The 20,218-nt window shown below is 46.2% G+C and overlaps 1 protein-coding gene across 4 annotated transcripts in view; it reads right to left on the bottom strand.

The window, feature by feature from the left end:
- KLHL8 (kelch like family member 8) overlaps positions 1-20,218 on the bottom strand; it is a 48,921-nt gene that overhangs the window by 3,076 nt on the left and 25,627 nt on the right. For all 4 annotated transcript variants that reach the window (XM_059665984.1, XM_059665991.1, XM_059665999.1 and 1 more), the window contains 4 exons: positions 16,440-16,583; positions 11,298-11,409; positions 4,008-4,176; positions 3,624-3,783 (listed from right to left, as the gene is read on the bottom strand). In XM_059665984.1, the coding sequence (XP_059521967.1) occupies positions 3,624-3,783; positions 4,008-4,176; positions 11,298-11,409; positions 16,440-16,583 (585 nt within the window). The remainder of the gene's footprint in view (positions 1-3,623; positions 3,784-4,007; positions 4,177-11,297; positions 11,410-16,439; positions 16,584-20,218) is intronic.

Raw genomic sequence — 20,218 nt, 5'->3', positions numbered from 1 at the left:
TGAATAGTAACAGGGCTTGAGAAGAGAATAAACTATACTAAGTCATTTAACTCATTTAGGTATAAGTTAAAGTTTTCCAACTACTTAATACCATAATTGCCATAATAATTAGAGTTGGTAAACTATGACTGAATTCTTACCAGTTTTTGCCCAAACTACATCTTCATGCTACATACTCTAGGTCAAGCATATCAAACTCACAGCCCACAGGCCGCATGCCTCATTTATTTGGCCTGTGTTAGCTTTTGAGTTTGTCATGTTTGCTATAGATCATTCTGACAATATTACTTATAATGTTTCTGAGGGTTAGACGAAGACTGTTATTTTTAACAGTGCTCTTTTCTTAAAAATAAATGTGTCTCGCCCAGCTGGTGTATTTCAGTGGATTGAGCATTGACCCTTGGACCAAGAGGTCCTGGGTTTGATTCCTAGTGAGGATACCTGCCCGGGTTGTGGGCTCCATCCCCAGTAGGGGGGCATGCAGGAGGCAGCAGATCAATTATTTGCTCTCTGCATTGATGTTTCTATCTCTCTCTCCCTCTTCCTTCCTCTCTGAAATAAATAAAAATATGTATTTTAAAATAAAAATTTCAAAGCAGAGGAAAAGAGGATGCAATGATGCATGCAGTGACTAGCTCTCTGAACTCTTTTCTTCCTCTGTAGAGGAAGGGTTTACTAATCCTAATATAGCCACCTATTTATTGGGTAACTACAAAGTACCAGATTTGAGATGTTTAATAAATATTGCCTCTAATTCTTAAAAAGAATTCTAAAAGATAGATATTATTATTATTCCCATCTCTTGGCCCTTTAAAACCTTAGTACTGGAAGGGAGTAGACCAGAAGTTGCATCAATTATCACTTGGGAACTGTTAGAAATACAGAATCTGGGCCTCTCCTTTGCAGTCTAACAATATCTCCATACTATTCACGTGCATATTAAAGTTTGAGAAAGCACTGTCCTATGGTTTCTTCCAACTCTACAATTCAGTAAGTCAAAAAGCAATTAAGAAGAAGCCAATACCTATTATGCATATGAAATAACTATTGGTTTGCTTAGTCAACATAATTCTCTTGGGATGAGAAAACATGTCTTAGATCTTTAAAGATTTTTGCAAAGCACATTCATTCAATTTGTGTCATTAGATGAAAAAAAATATATCTTATTTAAATGTAACTTCTTATGTTAGATATACTTGCTACTCCTAGTAAAAATATGGAGTTAGAAGTTTTAAACATGAACGAGGAAAATGTAAACAACAAAGCATGAATGTGAACCCTAAGAATTCAAAAGTAAACCTTAGGACTGATTCCACTTGAACCTAAATGCAAATAATTTGTGTTATGTTGTTTTATAACACTACTAGACGCCTGGTTCATGAAATTCGTGCATGGATAAGGTCCCTAGGCCTGGCTGGCAATCAGAGCCAATCGGGTCCTTCCGGCTGCTGGCCGGGGCCTTCCTTTATTCTGTGCCACCCCCTGGTGGTCAGCACACATCATAGCGAGTGATTGAACTCCCAGTCTCCCAGTCAAACTCCCGAGGGGACACTTTGCATATCATCTATATATATCCTATCTAATAAAAAAGAAACATGGTAATTAGTGTACGACCACTACCCTTCCCATTGGCTAATCAGTGAGATATGCAAATTAACTGCCAGCCAAGATGGCGGCCGGCAGCCAGGCAGCTTGAAACTAACATAAGGCTTGCTTGCTTCAGTGACCGAGGACTCCAACGTTCCCCGCCTGCCTTGCCGGCCTCTGAGCTTGCAGTTTAAGAAACATTGTAACAAATATAGAAGCTAAACAAAACCCCAGAAACCTGCTTTCAGCGAGCCCGGGATCTCAGAGCTGGAGTTATATGTTGTTTTAATTATAGAACCGAAACAAACCAGATACCTTCTTTCAGCAGCAGAGGCCTCAGAGCTGGAGCCAGAGCTAAAGCTGGCCCAGAATAAAAAAAGAAAGGAGCAATTGGGAGCTTCAGTCGGCCTAAAAACAGCCCTCAGCCCCTCACCCAGGCTGGCCAGGCACCCCAGTGGGGACCCCCCACCCTGAAGGGTGTGTGACCAGCTGCAAACAGCCATCATCCCCTCACCCAGTCTGGCCAGGCACCCCAGTGGGGACCCCCACCCTGATCCAGGACACCCTTCAGGGCAAACCAGCCAGCCCCACCCATGCACCAGGCCTCTATCCTATATAGTAAAAGGGTAATATGCCTCCCAGCACCAGGATCAGCGGAGCTGCGAGGCCTCCCAGCACCGGGATCAGCATGACAGGGGGCAGCGCCCAAACCCCCTGATCACCCTGCAGCTCTGTGTGTGACAGGGGGCAGGGCCACAACCTCCCTATCCACCCTGCTCTGTTCGTGACAGGGGAAGGCGCCCCAAACCCCTGATCAGCCCTGCTCTGTGCCTGATAGGGGGGAGCTCCCCAACCCCCTGATCGCCCTGCGACTCTGTGTGTGACAGGGTGCGGCGCCCCAACCCCCCCGCCCCCCACGGGCCCTGCTCTGTGTGTGACGGGGTAGAGCCATAACCTCCCCATTGGCCCTGCCCTGAGTGTGACAGTGGCGGCGCCCCAACCCCCTGATCCGCCCTGCCCTGAGTGTGACAGGGGGCGGTGCTCCAACTCCCCTATTGGCCCTACTCTGTGAGTGATAGAGGGGAGCTCCTCAACCCCCTGATCGGCACTGCTCTGTGCATGACAGGGGGGAGCTCCCCAGCCCCCTGATTGACCCTGCTCTGTGCGTGACAGGGGGTGGCGCCACAACCTCCCCATTGACCCTGCCTTGAGTGTGACAGGGGGCGGTGCCCCTACCCTGAGCGTGACTGAGGGTGGCATCGCAACCTCCCAATCTGCCCTGCTCTGTGCATGACAGGGGAAGGCGCCCCAACTCCCCAATCGGCCCTGCTCTGAGCCCGACCAGGGCCTGCACCTAGGGATTGGGCCTGCCCTCTGCCACCCGGGAGCAGGCCTAAGCCAGCAGGTCATTATCTCCCAAGGGGTCCCAGACTGCGAGAGGGCACAGGCCGGGCTGAGGGACCCCCCGTCCCACCCGAGTGCACAAATTTTTGTGCACTGGGCCTCTAGTATATATATGTATATACACACACACACACACACACACTAGAGGCCTGGCGTATGAAATTTGTGCATGGGTAGGGTCCTTAGGCCTGGCCTGCGATCAGGACCCATCTTCCCCAGCTGCTGGCAGCTGCCCCCGCCTCCTGCCGCTGATGCCAGTTGCCCTCTGTGTGTGGGGCGATCAGGGCCCCACTTGCTTGCACCCACCTTGGCCTGGCGCTGCCCACATCCATCGCCACCCACCCCTGGTTCCCAATTCCCCATCGGACGATCGGAGCCTGCCAGCCAAGGGGAGGGACTGAGAGGTTGGCCTGCTGGCTCCCATCGGGTGCGGGGTCTGAAGGCTGGGGGCAGTCCTGTGTTGAGCGTTTGCCCCCTGGTGGTCAGTGTGCATCATAGTGACTGGTTGTTCTGCTGCCCAGTTTATTTGCATATTATACATATATATATACACATATATACAAACACACACACATACAAAGATTATTGTATATCCTGTAATAAATTAGACCAGAGAAATACTATCCACTCACCAACAACATATAAACAACCATGGAGATCACTGACTCCATTGCCTGCTCTTCGTTGACCCATCTCTTTAAGTTCTATCCACTTATCCAGATGTGGATCATACCTCTCCACACTCGACAGAGAAGCTACTCCGTCATTGCCACCTACTGCATAAACATGATTCTACGTAAAGAGAAAATAAAAAACATGTCACATTAGTTTTTTAATTGATTTATACATTATTTTAGTAGTAAATCAGAATCTTGAAAGAAAGCAGCATTTCATGAAATAATATGGTGTATAATCAATATGTGCATACTGAAGATATGAATATCCCAGATCATTCCTTATTTGGTTAGGGATTATGATGCAATGCAGTCCAATGAGCAAGTTGCCATATAACTTACTACTAGAGCCACAGAGCCAACTCCTCCACGGGGAGTAATCATTGGTGCTACTGTACTCCATTGGTCACATTCAATGTCATATCTTTCCACGTAGTTGAAGCAAGTGTTGTCATCTAGCCCTCCAATTGCATAAATTGGGCCTCCTAAGGAGGCTAAGGCAATTCCTCGCCTGCAAAGACAATAAAACAAATTTTAGCCTCTGGGTTTGTTTTCAGAAAACAGATAGCAAATAAAAGAAAAATTGTGCTAATACAAGTCATTCATCATGTTAAACTTCAATGTGTCGCACCCCCTCCACCCAATTATATTTAGATTTATCGAAGCTTCTCAATAGATGGCTACAGGGCTGCAAGTCTATGTGAGCAGTGCCCTCTGGAGTTTTATAATGCACAGCCTACATGGATTACTTTAAATTCATATGAAGTAATAAAGTTAAAACCCAACAAAATACATTAAATGAAGTCCAAAACATTCAATAAGTAAAACAGTTGCATTGAGAAGTTGATGAACTGACAAATGGTTTACTATGAAGGTAAGAAGACAAAGAAGTCAATGATTAAATTAATATAATCAGCAGAGCACATTTTGTTGCAGGGTTTCATTATATCACATTTAAAAGACATCAACTTTTATATTACATCATTTTTATCACATTGCTTTACTTATGTAGGGCATTTATTTCTCTTTTTGGAAAGTAAGAGACTTAGCCTATGTTAAAAACTAATTCGCAGCCTGGTATGTGTGGCTCAGGTAGTTGAGCAATGACCTATAAACCAGAAGGCCAGGGTTCGATTCCAGTCGGGGTATATGCCCAGGTTGCAGACTCGATCCTTAGTAGGGGGTGTGCAGAAGGCAGCCAGTTGATGATTCTCTCTCATTGTTGATATTTCTATCTCTCTTTCTCTCTCTCTTCCTCTCTGAAATCAATAAAAATATATTTTTAAAAAACAACTAATCCACAGTAACGATGATCAGAAAAAGATTACATAGCCTGGCCAGTGCAGCTCAGTGGTTGAGCATCAACCCATGAACCAAAAGGCCATGGGATCGATTTCTGGTCAGGGCACATGCCTGGGTTATGGGCTCGAACCCCAGTAGGGGCTGTGCAGGAGGCAGCAGATTGATGATTCTCTCTCATAATTGATGTTTCTCTCTCTCCTTCTCCCTTCCTCTCTGAAATCAATAAAAATATATTTTAAAAAATAAAAAGATTACATAAACTTCTTTAAAAACACATTGCAGCAATCTAAAACTATTATGTCACAGACTTGGTATGTACTTTGGATAAATTAGTGTATCTTATAAATCTCTACCACCTTGCTTCTTCATCTGTACCCTATTTGAGACAGGAGTAAAAACAGTGCTTAGGTAAAGCACTAAGAACAGTGACTGACCATATTTAGTGCTATGTATTAGCTATTTTTACTGGTGAGAGCAGCTGTTCTACTGAGTTTCTAACTCTAAGTTTACCAAAAGAGTATTGAAGGAAAGAATTCTTATGAATAATGTAGTCATTCATTTTGTCATATTAAACTCGTTTGAGTATAAAGCAATGACTTATAAAATACAGCTGGTAGCAGAATACAAGTCAGAAAATTAAAGAATGAGGGCAACTCTGTATGCCACTGCTTGTTTGACAATAGAGGGGAACACTTGGAAAAAACCTGAGAGTGGTCTCTAGGAGCTGAGGGTAAGCCCTGGCCAATGCCCAGTAAAAATGAGAAAGTCAGTCCTACAACCACAAGGAACAGAATTCTATCAACAACCTACGTGACCTTGGAAACAGTTTCTCCCCCAGAGCCTCCAGATAAGAGCCTAGCCCCGCCTATACCTTGATTTTCGCCTGTAAGACCCTAAGTGGAAAACCCAGTCAAACCTGCTGGATATCTGACGCATGGAACTATGAGCCAATAAATGAGTGTTGTTTTGTATGGCTAAGTTTGTGATACACAGAAATTGAAAACTAACAGGCCTATCACAAGACAAACAAAAATTTCATTCTGTTCACTATCTTGTTTTGCCTAATGCAGAAAATCACATCACTATACATATCAGATGCTTAAGCAGGAACCATTCTTGCCTCTGCCTTTGTCTTCTTTCTAGCTCCCAAGCCTAATTCATCATTAAATCTTGTTGACAGTATACTTCTGAACTATCTCTCAAATATGTTTTCTTTCCTCTATTCCACCTTCTACTACTTAAGTCTCAGCCACCATTATTTCTTGGCTGAAACATTACAATAATCCTTTTGGTCTCCCAGACTATTTTCACTTTCACTCTGGTCCTTCTCAAATTCCTTCTCCATTTCATATGCAGGGGATCTTAGAAATGAAAAATGTGATTCTGTTGTCCCCTTGCTATTAAAAATTGCGTTCACACGCAAGTGTGCGTGTGTGTGTGTGTGTGTGTGTGTGTGTGTGTGTATTTCAAAGCCCACTAGATAAAGTAAATTTTGGCAAACCCAAAAGGCCCTTTCTTTGCCTACTGTTTCAGCCTTATTTCTTCACACTATCCCTTTGATCTCTCACCCATATTTGACACCTTTCATGCTCTCTGCACTACTTCACCTCTAAATTTTCGAAGATTCTTCATCTCTTTCCACCCACCACCACTTAAACTAGGCTAAATTATTCTATGCCTCCAGACCTTAGGTTAAATGGGACTTCATTGAGATCTTTTCCACTCTCCAGCACCCTTTACTTTTCCTGTGCTCACATTACTACTACCCTTGTAATCATGTCTTTATTTGTAGTATTTTCCCTTCTAGAGTGTAAGCTCTATGGAAGTGGGGCCTTTGGCTGCCTTATTTACTGCTGTATCTTCAGCACTTGGTATGTCTTACAATGGTCACTTAACTGGTGTTTGTTGAATAAATAAATCAACCCCTGGATATGCTCTGTTAGGATGAAGAGTTTCAATAAAACCACAGGTTAAACCAATACCAGTGTCCATGTTAGTGGAAAGACGGAAAAGAAGAGGGGAAAAGTAAAGAAACCCAGATATTTTATATGTGACTATGATCTTGAAATGCACACTGAAAAAATGATTTGGGGGAATACAAATTGTTAGCAAATAATATGACAAAATAACTGTAGTTCTATTATTTTTATAGTTGGATAGCTATTGTAAAGTGCTCAGGGCATATTTTAAAAGATTAAAGAAATTCAACTGCTATTATGCTAGAGAAGTTTCACTCAATTCTTGGCTAAAAACTAGCCAACTCCCTTATTTTAATTAACGCACTACAATTTAAATACAGTGGGGCCTTGACTTACGAGTGTCCCGACTAATGAGTTTTTCGAGATACGAGCCGTCGCTCGGCCGATTTTTTGCTTTGAGTTGCGAGCTAAAATTCGGGTTACGAGCCAGCTTCAGATACCCCACCGCTAGTTGGCGCAGCGAACGTCACAGTGAACGCCACAACATCAGCCCAGCATCACGTGTCTCACTCGTTCACTTTAAGATTTGACATACGAGTAATTTGAGTTACGAGCTCTGTCATGGAACGAATTAAACTCGTAAGTCAAGGCCCCGCTGTATTATTTGTAGTTAGCACATAGCATAAATCAAACCCTATTAAAGTATTAAAATGCCACTTGTAGACAAGTGGGAGATAATAGCGTATTTTAAGGTCAGCTTTCTTCCCGAGAATTCTTTCTCCTCATGAGAAGAAAAAGGCTAAAAATCTCTTTTAAAAATAACTCTTTCACAGTTCCATCTAATCTTTTATACTTATAACACATGAGAAATATTCAGTTAAAAACACTTCATGTTAAATTGATAGATAATAGAAAATTAGTTGGCAATGTATCCCATGTGCAATTTAATTTAAAATTGCTTGTTTTGGTAAAAAGCAAATGCTGGTACAGTTTACAAACTATACAAGCCATAATGTCTGAAGTTAGGTTTTGTCGAATACTTATTCAGATAGCCCTTTTTCTTTCCTTTATCCCATTTTCACTCTGAAACAAAGAGGCAGAATTACTGTAGTAGCTAGGTTTATATACAGTGTTAAGCTGTTTTTGAAATCCTCACCCTGTTTGCTGAATTTTAAATTTAAAAAAGAACAAGTAATCCAATTCAAGCTGTAAAAATATGTTACTTTTCTGACATATACATACATAATTCCAGTCACTGGGAGGTATTATATATAGTATGCTCCATTACTATTATATTGATCTATAAATAAATATTCATTCCTTCTTTCTAAAGCACCATACATCTCTTTAAATATCTAGATATTCTCTTAAGTGCTCATTTTCCAGACCAAAACCCTTCAACAATGTTTTATATGACAGTTTTCAGAACTCTTACTAACCTACTAGTCTGTAGTTACATTTCCAACAATTTTTGTGCACTCCTATCCTATCTAATAATAGAGAAACATGGTAATTAGCCGTAACTTCGCTACCCTTCCCATTGGCTAATCAGGGAGATATGCAAATTAACTGCCAGCCAAGATGGCGGCCGGCAGCCAGGCAGTTGAAGCGAACATGAGGTTTGCTTGCTCCAGTGACGGAGGAAGCCAAGGTTCCCCGCCTGCCGCGCCCGGCTCTGAGCTCCTGAAGAAACAGCTCCAAAAGATACAATGTTTCAATTAGAGAAGCTAAAAGATGGCGGTTAATTTGCATATACCAGTTGCAAGGGAAGACTGAGGACAACATGGAGGCCAAGTGGTACAGAAGGGCGCTAAGTAGAGGCCTCAAGGACAGAAACGGAGCCAAGGCTGCGGAGGTGGGAGGCGGGAGATGGGAGGGCAAGACCAGCCACAGCGGCGCGGGGCAGCGCCTGGGAGCGGGAGGGGAAACCCAGCAGGAGTGGCTGGGAGCTGGAGGGGAAACCCGCCACAGTGCCTGGGAGCTGGAGGGGAAATGCAGCAGGAGCGCCTGGGAGCGGGAGGGGAAACCCACTACAGTGCCTGGGAGTGGGAGGGGAAACCCACCACAGTGCCTGGGAGTGGGAGGGGAAACCCACCACAGTGCCTGGGAGCGGGAGGGGAAACCCACCACAATGCCTGGGAGCTGGAGGGGAAACCCGCCACAGTGTCTGGGAGCTGGAGGGGAAATGCAGCAGGAGCGCCTGGGAGCGGGAGGGGAAACTCACTACAGTGCCTGGGAGTGGGAGGGGAAACCCACCACAGTGCCTGGGAGTGGGAGGGGAAACCCACCACAGTGCCTGGGAGCAGGAGGGAAAACCCAGCAGGAGCGCCTGGGAGAGGGAGAAGAAACCCAGCAGGAGTGGCTGGGAACAGGAGAGGAAACCAGCCACAGTGACTGGGAGCGGGAGGGGAAACCCACCACAGTGCCTGGGAGCGGGAGGGAAAACCCAGCAGGAGTGGCTGGGAGCAGGAGGGGAAACCCAGCAGGAGTGGCTGGGAACAGGAGAGGAAACCCGCCACAGCGCCTGAGAGTGGGAGGGGAAACCCACCACAGTGCCTGGGAGCGGGAGGGAAAACCCAGCAGGAGTGGCTGGGAGCAGGAGGGGAAACCCAGCTGGAGCGGTTCAGAGTGGGAGCGAAGTCCACCTCAGCGGGTTTCGCTCCCCTCTCTGCTTCGCTCCAGCTGCTGGAAGCCCTATTCTTGCAGGAATCTTCCTACAATGGGCCTCTAGTCTATATATATAAAAACATAAAAGACTGGACAGCAGAATGACTGGTTGCTATGACATACACTGACCACCAGGGGGCAGATGCTCAATGCAGGAGCTGTCCCCAGCCCACAGGCCTTGATCCCCTGATCAGGGCCTGCCAGCCAACCTCTCAGTCCCTCCCCCGGCCAACAGGCTCCAATCACCATATAGGGAACAGGGAACTGGTGGGGGCGGGGGAATGGCAGCGGATGTGGGTGGTGCCAGACCAAGGTGGGTTCGAGCAAGTGGGGCCCCGATCACCCTGCCAGTTGTCCCACACACAGAGGGCAACCTGCAATAGTGGCAGGGGGCGGGGCTGGCTGCTGGCAGCTGGGGAAGATGGGCCCTGATCGCAGGCCAAGCCTAGGAACCCTACCCGTGCACAAATTTCGTGCGCCGGGCCTCTAGTATACCATAATTCTTTCCAAAGTAAAAACATATATTACTCTACAGATGATGTTTACTATAGAACATCCACTCAAAACAAATTTAAAATTATTAAATTAAAATTGTAGAGTCTCATTTTGTATTCCCACACCCCAACTGATATTACATAGCCTACTTTTTGAAACCACAGCTATAGATATGGACAAATCAGCATAAAGAACAGTACAATTATACACAATCTCCATTGATCTAAAGGCTTCAATTCTCTTAATGTAGGAAACTATATTATATTCGCTTTTTTCCTTTCTTCCTTTTTTTTTTTTTTCTTTTTTTAGAGCTGTGCCTTTAGGTTGGTTCAGGTACTTTTTCCATATGAAACAAAATCACAAATCTGACTTCCCACTGTGTTGTACTGTTGTAATTGATTTTTTAAAAACACGTCAAGCAGGTTTAACCTATAACTCTAATTTTAATATTTTTAAGGTTTGCCTCTATATCTAGAGTATGCTTGGTCTACTACATTTTTGAATCCTGATTTTGTCACATATTAGCTATCCTTCCACTTTAGAATATCTAAAAATTTGGTTTTCGAGTCTTTTAAAAAATTCTGAATGGGCTAGTCAACATTTACTAAGTCATGTTACTAAAAAATCTTCCTCCCCTTTAAAGTGATCCACTTATCAACATATATTTTAATTTATGTAGATGAAGATTTTAACTATTAATACTCATAATGATTAAAAATAATGAATAGAAATTGTGGGGTATTTTATCATGTTAAAATACATATAGCTTAGTCCTAAAACCATTCTCCTAATAGGGAAACACCAGGACATTTCCATTAAGATCAGAAACAAGGCAAAAACACCTATCTGTGTTTCTATTCACACTGTATTAGATTATTAACCAATATAATTAGAAAAGAAAAAACATTAGAAGCACAAAAATATGTGAAAAAAACAGGCAAAAGTTGAATAAGGCCTACATATTAGTGAACAGTTTTGTATTGATGTTCATTTCCTGGTTTCAATCACTGCCCTGTGATGGTTTAAGATGTCAACATTACGGGATTTGGCTGATGAGCACACAGCAGGTCTTCTCTGCCTCAGCACTCCTGGCTTTTGGGGCCAGATAATCTGTGTTGTGGGAGACTTTCCTGTGCATTTACAGGATCTTTAGCAGCATCATTGGCCTCTCCCAACAAGATGCCAGCAGAAACTCCCCCAACCTCCCTGCCCCCAACTCAAGTTGTGACAACCAACTGTGCTGACCTACCTCTTTGTGTTCATTGATGCCTTCATCATCCATTTATTATTGAGAGGGTCAAACATCTCCATGCTACCTAAATGCTCATTTCCATCATGTCCACCCACAGCATACACTTTACCTGCCAGACAGAGAAGTATTTTCATTTGATTCCAAATAAACTGAGTTATTTACATGTATAATCAACATATAATAGAAGAGAATAATAATTTTCCACAAGTATTCTTCTGTTCAACATTATGATCAATGTCACTTTTGTAGGTAAATGGAAATAAATGTGAGCTTCTACTTAATAAAATGCCTGGAATGTGCTGTTCCACATGAAGTTATTTATTTATTTTATTATTATTTTTTTAAATAATTTTTATTTCTTGAAGTATTACAAAGAGTATTACATATGTCTCCTCCCCCCCGCCTTGATATTCCCCCGGCCCCTACCCCCTAGTGTCTTGTGTCCGTTGGTTATTCTTATATGCATGCATATAAGTCCTTCAGTTGATCTTTTAAACACGCCCCCCCAAACCCTCCCCAGGCTTCCCACTATAGTTTGACAGTCTGTTCAATGCTCTTCTGCCTCTGCATCTACCCGTGTTCATCAGTCTATCCTGGTCCCCATTATCTGTCCCAACCTCACTGGAGCCATCCCAACCTCACCGGGGCCATCTTGGCCTCACCGGGGCCGTTTCAACCTCACCGGGGCCGTTTCAACCTCACTGGGGCCGTCCCGTCCTCACCGGGGCCCTCTCGGCATCACTGGAGCTGTTTCAATCTCACCGGGGTCCGTCCCGACCTCACCAGGGCTGTCTCGACCTCACCGGGGCCATTTCAACCTCACCGGGGCCGTCCCGACCTCACCGGGGCCGTTTCAACCTCACCAGGCTGTCCCGACCTCACCGGGGCTGTTTCAACCTCACCAGGGCCATCCCTACCTCACCGGGGCCGTCCCGACCTCACCAGGGCCGTTTCAACCTCACCAGGCTGTCCCGACCTCACCGTGGCTGTTTCAACCTCACCAGGGCCGTCCCTACCTCACCAGAGCCGTCCCGACCTCACCGGGGCCGTTTCAACCTCACGGGGGCCGTCCCAACTTCACCGGGGCCGTTTCAACCTCACCAGAGCCGTCCCGACCTCACCGGGGCCGTTTCAACCTCACGGGGGCTGTCCCAACTTCACCGGGGCCGTTTCAACCTCACCGGGCCGTCCCGACCTCACCGGGGCCGTTTCAACCTCACCAGGGCCGTCCCTACCTCACTGGAGCCATCCCAACCTCACCGGGGCAGTCTTGACCTCACCGGGGCCGTTTCAACCTCACCGGGGCCGTTTCAACCTCACCGGGGCCGTCCCGACCTCACCGGGGCAGTCTCAACCTCACCGGGGCCGTTTCAACCTCACCGGGGCCGTCCCGACCTCATCGGGGCCGTCCCGACCTCACCGGGGCCGTTTCAACCTCACCGGGGCTGTCCCGACCTCACCGGGGCCGTTTCAACCTCACCGGAGCTGTCCCGACTTCACCGGGGCCCTTTCAACCTCACCGGGGCCGTCCCGACCTCACCAGGGCCGTCCCTACCTCACTGGGGCCATCCCAACCTCACCGGGGCAGTCTTGACCTCACTGGGGCATCCCGACCTCACCAGGGCAGTCTCGACCTCACCGGGGCCGTCCCGACCTCACCGGGGCCGTTTCAACCTCACCAGGCTGTCCCGACCTCACCGGGGCTGTTTCAACCTCACCAGGGCCATCCCTACCTCACCGGGGCCGTCCCGACCTCACCAGGGCCGTTTCAACCTCACCAGGCTGTCCCGACCTCACCGTGGCTGTTTCAACCTCACCAGGGCCGTCCCTACCTCACCAGAGCCGTCCCGACCTCACCGGGGCCGTTTCAACCTCACGGGGGCCGTCCCAACTTCACCGGGGCCGTTTCAACCTCACCAGAGCCGTCCCGACCTCACCGGGGCCGTTTCAACCTCACGGGGGCTGTCCCAACTTCACCGGGGCCGTTTCAACCTCACCGGGCCGTCCCGACCTCACCGGGGCCGTTTCAACCTCACCAGGGCCGTCCCTACCTCACTGGAGCCATCCCAACCTCACCGGGGCAGTCTTGACCTCACCGGGGCCGTTTCAACCTCACCGGGGCCGTTTCAACCTCACCGGGGCCGTCCCGACCTCACCGGGGCAGTCTCAACCTCACCGGGGCCGTTTCAACCTCACCGGGGCCGTCCCGACCTCATCGGGGCCGTCCCGACCTCACCGGGGCCGTTTCAACCTCACCGGGGCTGTCCCGACCTCACCGGGGCCGTTTCAACCTCACCGGAGCTGTCCCGACTTCACCGGGGCCCTTTCAACCTCACCGGGGCCGTCCCGACCTCACCAGGGCCGTCCCTACCTCACTGGGGCCATCCCAACCTCACCGGGGCAGTCTTGACCTCACTGGGGCATCCCGACCTCACCAGGGCAGTCTCGACCTCACCGGGGCCGTCCCGACCTCACCGGGGCCGTTTCAACCTCACCGGGGCCGTCCCGACCTCACCGGGGCCGTTTCAACCTCACCGGAGCTGTCCCGACTTCACCGGGGCCGTTTCAACCTCACCGGGGCCGTCCCGACCTCACCGGGGCCGTCCCGACCTCACCAGGGCCGTCCCAACCTCACCGGGGCAGTCTCGACCTCACTGGGGCATCCCGACCTCACCGGGGCAGTCTCGACCTCACCAGGGCCGTCCCGACCTCACCAGGGCCGTCCCGACCTCACCAGGGCCGTCCCAACCTCACCGGGGCAGTCTCGACCTCACTGGGGCATCCCGACCTCACCGGGGCTGTCTCGACCTTTCTGGGGGCATCCTGACCTCACTGGGGCTGTCCCGGCCTCTCTGGGGCCGTTTCAGCCTCACCGGGGCCGTCCCGACCTCACTAGCGCCGTCCCGATCTCACCGGGGCCGTCCCGACCTCACCAGGGCCGTCCCAGCCTCACCGGGGAAACACGAAGTTAGGCACTCTGTCCCCTGCCGGGCGGCTCCCCACCAGACAAAATCTCCAGGCGTTCCTGGTGGCTGAACATCCAGCACACCTGCTTGGACTTCGCCCTCCACCAAGTACACAGACTGCCCGTCTGCCGTCTCCCAGCATCCCACGCGAGACTGGAACCGGTGGGCGTGCTTGTGCGCCTGCTGGTACAGCGGTTCCACATCGCCGGCCCAGCTGGGCCCGGCCCCAGCCTGCCCCGAACCCGACTCCGCCCCCCAAGTGCGTCCCTCCCAGATGTGAGGAGCCGCAATCTGCAGCCTGCTGGGTTGGGCTCTGTACTTGGTACCTCTGCACATCCTACTCAGTCTCAACGCTCTTCTTTCTTTCCTTCCAGTTGTAGAGCTTCCACTGGGCCAGCTTTCCCATGGTTCTGTAGGATAGCTGTTTGTCCTGTAGTTGGTAGTTTCGATGTTGTTGTGGGAGGCAGCACTTACAGGTCTGTACCTTACGCCGCCATCTTGGTTCTCCTGGGTCTGCTTCTTGAGTGTGTCTCCCATGGGTGCGAGGAGTTGAAGTCTGCAATTTGTTGGGTTAGGCTGCAAAAGCGCAGGTGGGTCTTTTTGTGCCCCTGGCACAGCTTGGATGGGGATGTAAATTGATTAGGGCTGGGTCTCAGGGAGTCGCCAGGGCAGAGCAAATAGCAATGGCGGCATCTCCGCGGCCCCTCGCCTCTCCGGGACACTGGGACACCGGGACACCGGGACTTTGCGTCCCCCAGTGCCTGCGAGCAGCTGCACGCCAGAGCCTCCCTCGCTTTCCGACCGCTACAGGTCTGTGCCGCCTCTCCCCGTAGGGTCTGGTGCCTCATGATCCCGCCCGAACCAGCTCAGTGGATTAGAGATTTTGTAAAAGCGCAGGCGTTTTCTCTTGTGCCTCTGGCACAGCCTGGATGGGAATATAAATTGAGTAGGGCGGGGTCTCAGGGAGTCGCCAGGGCAGAGCAAATAGCAATGGCGGCATCTCCGCGCCTTCTCGCCTCTCTGGGACACCGGGACTTCGCGTCACCCAGTGCAGGCGAGCAGCTGCGCGCCAGAGCCTCCCTCGCTCTCCAACAGCTGCAAGGCTGTGCCACCTCTCCCTGTGGGGTCTGGGGCCTCAGAGACCCTCCCCGAGCAAGCCCAGAGGATTCGAGGGTTCGTAACAGATTCCGATTGAAAAAAAAACGCACATCCAGTTGCAGCCCACCTGGCACGCGACTGTGTACCTCTATTCTTGGTGCCTCTGTAGCTCCTACTCAGTCTCACTGCGCTTCTTTCTTTCCTTCCAGTTGTAGATCTCCCACTGGGCCAACTTCCCCATGGTTCTGAATGGTGGTTGTTTGTCTTATAGTTGGTAGTTTCAATGATGTTGTGGGAGGCAGCACACACAGGTCTACTCCCTACGCCGCCATCTTGGTTCCTCCCCACATGAAGTTATTTAAATGCTCAAACACTATCCCTCAGGTTTCCTAACTTTTTATTATTTAGTAGATGAAATAATGCTTTTAAAGAATGTTTTATAAAATGAAAAAATGCTCTAATGTTACATAAAGAAAATATAAAACAATACAATATGATCAAACTTTTTCTAAATGAAATAAAAGTACACAAAAAATTGGAAAGATTATATATCAAAATGTTAACTGTGATAGTTTTGGGGTGTTTGGGTTACAGATGATTCTTATTAAAATGTTTTCATATTTTCTAAAAAAAATTCACACGCTTATAATCAGAATAAAAGTGATTTTTTAAAAAATCTAACAATTTATCCATGGTTTTCTATAATTAATCATTTTCAGTAACCAGTAAAAAAAAATCTAATTTCAATAATAATTAGATGGGTATAGAAAAAAGCTGGTATGTGTTTATTATTTGGGTTCAAGAAACATTTTTCTTTAGTTTGATTCTTTTGCAAATATAATTCACAATAGTTTATTTTAACCCCCTTTCTCCTGGATACTCATCTCCTGTAAGGCAACTATATGCAAGAGATTGTACACTGAGCATCAATGGGCATAAAGTAAATACCACCAAAATATATTAAAACATTTTTTATCATTTAGAAATTTTCTTATAGAAAGAATTATCAAAGTTCAAATAGTTTAAAAGAGCATTTATGATCATGTGATGTGACTTAAGACAAGAATGAACCCACCTTCCACAGAGATTACACCCACGTGTCGCCTTCGACTATTCATTTCTGGTCCAAAGAACCAACTGTTTTTGTTGATAGAATAGCATTCAATACTGCGAAAAGGGTCACCAGATCCACCTCGACCACCCACACAAAACAGCACACCTAAAGGTAAAACCACAAAATAGAAGTCAAAATCACAGTTCCCTAATTTTTAAAAAATTAGTATGGAAAAAAATATTTAGGAAGTCAAAATTTTGATTACTAGCAAAGAAAGTGGGTAGCATTCAATGTTACAACGTTACTAGAAATCTAATTTTCTCTTTTGTTTTTCCTCATTTGAATTTCTCAAAGAATAGGATACATTAGCCACCCCCACTTCCCAACATCCCATTACAATATGGTTTAGATCAGTGATGGCGAACCTTTTGAGCTCGGCATGTCAGCATTTTGAAAAACCCTAACTTTACTCTGGTGCCGTGTCACATATAGAAATTTTTTGATATTTGCAACCATAGTAAAACAAAGACATATTTTTGATATTTATTTTATATATTTAAATGCCATTTAACAAAGAAAAATCAACCAAAAAAATGAGTTCGCATGTCACCTCTGACACGCATGTCATAGGTTCGCCATCACTGGTTTAGATCCTCACCCACTATGTAAAATTGCTCTTGCTAAGGTCCTAACAAGATCCAGTGAACTCTTGTTAATTTCTTTTTTTTTTTAAATATATTTTATTGATTTTTTTACAGAGAGGAAGGGAGAGAGACAGAGAGTTAGAAACATCGATGAGAGAGAAACATCGATCAGCTGCCTCCTGCACATCTCCTTCTCGGGATGTGCCCGCAACCCAGGTACATGCCCCCGACCGGAATCGAACCTGGGACCTTTCAGTCCGCAGGCCGACGCTCCAACCACTGAGCCAAACTGGTTTTGGCCTCTTGTTAATTTCTTACTGAACACAACTGCAACACCGATCACTGTTTTTTGAGAAACTCCTTAACTCTCTTAGTTTCCCTAATATCAAAGTCTCCTTTTGTGTCTAATCATTTCTTTCCTATGTTTTTCATGTTTTATCCTTAGCCTACTTGTCACATACGTCATGCTCACGCATAAAGTGTATTCCTCTATTTTAAATTCCGTCTGTATGATAATGCCTTCCAATCTATGTTTCTAAGCCATATTTCCACTTGATGTCCTATGGCACCCAAACCCAACATGTTCAAAAGGATCTGGCTTCCCTCTCTTACCTACCCCTCTTCCTTCCCTGAGGTGTCCTTCCTCTCCCTCTCTATTTCCACTGCCACTGCCTGAGTGTAGGCCCTCGTCAGCTATGATGACCCCCAACTACTGCAAGATCCTGTCCTCTCTTATCACTTAGTAGTCTTTTTGCTTTCGGACTGTAACAGAGCAATCTAACTAAAAGTTCTTTCAACAGCTTTTCATTACCTACATTAGTAGTTTCTTTCAAATGTTAGCAATGCCACTAAATTGTACATTTAAAAATAGCAATTTTAATGTTATGCAGGCATACCTGCGAGATACTACATGTCTAGTTCTGCAATAAAGCCAGCATCACAATAAAGCCAGTCACACAAATTTTGTTGGTTTCCCAGTACATATAAATGTTGTTTACACTATACTATATAGTCTATTAAGTATACAATAGCATTATGTCTAAAAACTGTACACAACTAAATTTAAAAATACTTTATTGCTAAAAAATGCTAACCATCATCTGAGCCTTCAGCAAGTCATAATCTTTTTTTCTGGCAGCGGCTCTCACCTTTACTTTGCCAAAAAGAAAAAAAAAAGTGCAATGTCAGCGAAGTGCAATAAAATGTGGTATCCTTACATATTTACCACAATTAACAAGAAACTGAAATTTCAGTGTGGTCCAGAATCACTCCAAAGGCATAAAACACTGACTGTGGGGCCCTGAGTTTCTGATTCAGTAGGTTTGTGGTAGGTCCAAGATTGTATTTCAAACAAGTTGCCAAGTGAATGCTGACGCTATTGGTCCAAGGGCCACCACTTGCTTCACACACTGAGAAACTTCCCTACAAGATCAAGCCTTAGCACAGCATAACAGCATGCAGTGCCTAACCTGATCTTCTCCCTCTCTTTCTCTTAAAACTTCAAGCTCCTGCAAAAGGCATGTAGGTGTGCTCATCCTCGAAGTGATCTATTATACCGACATTTGTCACCAGAAGCGAAGCCAGGTTAAGACTGTGTGCTAAGTATTTATGCACTAAGAAGGACTAGCACTGTGCCTGGCATATACTAGGCATTCAGTAAATGTAAAATGAACAGAATATCCCTTTCCCTAACTGGCACCCAGAAAAAACATCTATGTATTATTAAAAACTAAGCCTGAGGTTTACTTTTTTATAAAACCTTTTCTGAACCTCAAAAGGTAAAAATAACCACTCTTTTCTTTGTGCTTCCCACTATGCCTTATGATTGTATCAAAGTGTTTGTAATACTTTACATTTATTTATTTACATGTCTATTTCCCTAGAGCAGACTGCAAGTACTCTCAGCATTTCTAATGCTCAACCTAGAATCCAGCATGTGGTAGGCACTGAATAAATGTTTGCTGAATGATTATGTAAATGCATGATCAGAACTGCGTGCACTCTTTTCCAACTAATTCAATATTTTAAGTCATAGAAATTTAAAGTTGGAAGTGACTTTAAAAATCATACAGTCAAGCCCTGACTGGTTTGGCTCAGTGGATAGAGCGTCAGCTGTGGACTGAAGGGTCCCAGGTTCAATTCCGGCCAAGGGCATGTACCTTGGTTGCGGGCACATCCCCAGTCGGGGGTATGCAGGAGGCAGCTGATCGATGTTTCTCTCACATTGATGTTTCTAGCTCTCTATCCCTCTCCCTTCCTCTTTGTAAAAAATCAATAAAATATATTTTTTAAAAAATCATACAGTCAAAATTGTTTATAAATAAATCAAGGCCTTCAGAGATTAAGAAATCTGCCCAGCCCTGGCTGGTGTTCTCAGTGGTTAGTGTTGGCCCAGGCACCCAAGGGTTGAGGGTTTGATTCCCAGTGAAGGGCACATATGTGGGTTGCAGGTTCAACCTCGGTCCTGGTAAGGGTGCGGGCAGGAGGCAACCAATCGATGTATTTCTCTCACATCAATGTTTCTCTTTCTCTCTCTCTCCCTCTCCACCCTTCCTCTCTCCCTCTCTCCTTCTCTCTTTACCCTTCACTCTCTCTAAAAATCAATGGGAAAATATCCCATTGAGGTGAGGATTAACCAAAAAAAGAAATCTGTCCAAAATATAGATATTTAATGGCAGTGATGGAATTATAATGCCAGAATGTAACCCCAGTCATTGATAAGATTTTATTTAAATGGAAATCAGTATTTCAGCTTCACAGTTAACCTATATGATGTGGAAGAAAACGAAGAATGAAGCAAAAAGATCAGGATCCAAATCCTTTATCTGCTATTTCTCTATGTGGCCTTGAGCATACTTTTAGCCTCTCTGATTCTTAGTTTCCTCATCCATAAAATGGGATAACACTAGCTATCTCCTAATGAGGACTGAGTCATTTACTAAAACCTGCTTCATTAAGTTCTTGCAATCATGTAAGGGACCGTGTATATGAGGACTCGGCATACGTTGGGCATATAACACAGTGGTTGGCGAACGGTGGCTCGCAAGCCACATGCGGCTCTCTGGCCCCTTGAGTGTGGCTCTTCCTAAGCCTTAGGAGTACCCTAATTAAGTTAATAACAATGTACCTACCTATATAGTTTAAATTTAAAAAATT

Source organism: Myotis daubentonii, chromosome 1 (assembly GCF_963259705.1).
Source record: "Myotis daubentonii chromosome 1, mMyoDau2.1, whole genome shotgun sequence".
NCBI classification, from domain to species: Eukaryota; Metazoa; Chordata; class Mammalia; order Chiroptera; family Vespertilionidae; genus Myotis; species Myotis daubentonii.
Note: the sequence above shows the minus strand (reverse complement) of the source record. Positions and strands in the feature narration are given on the sequence as shown.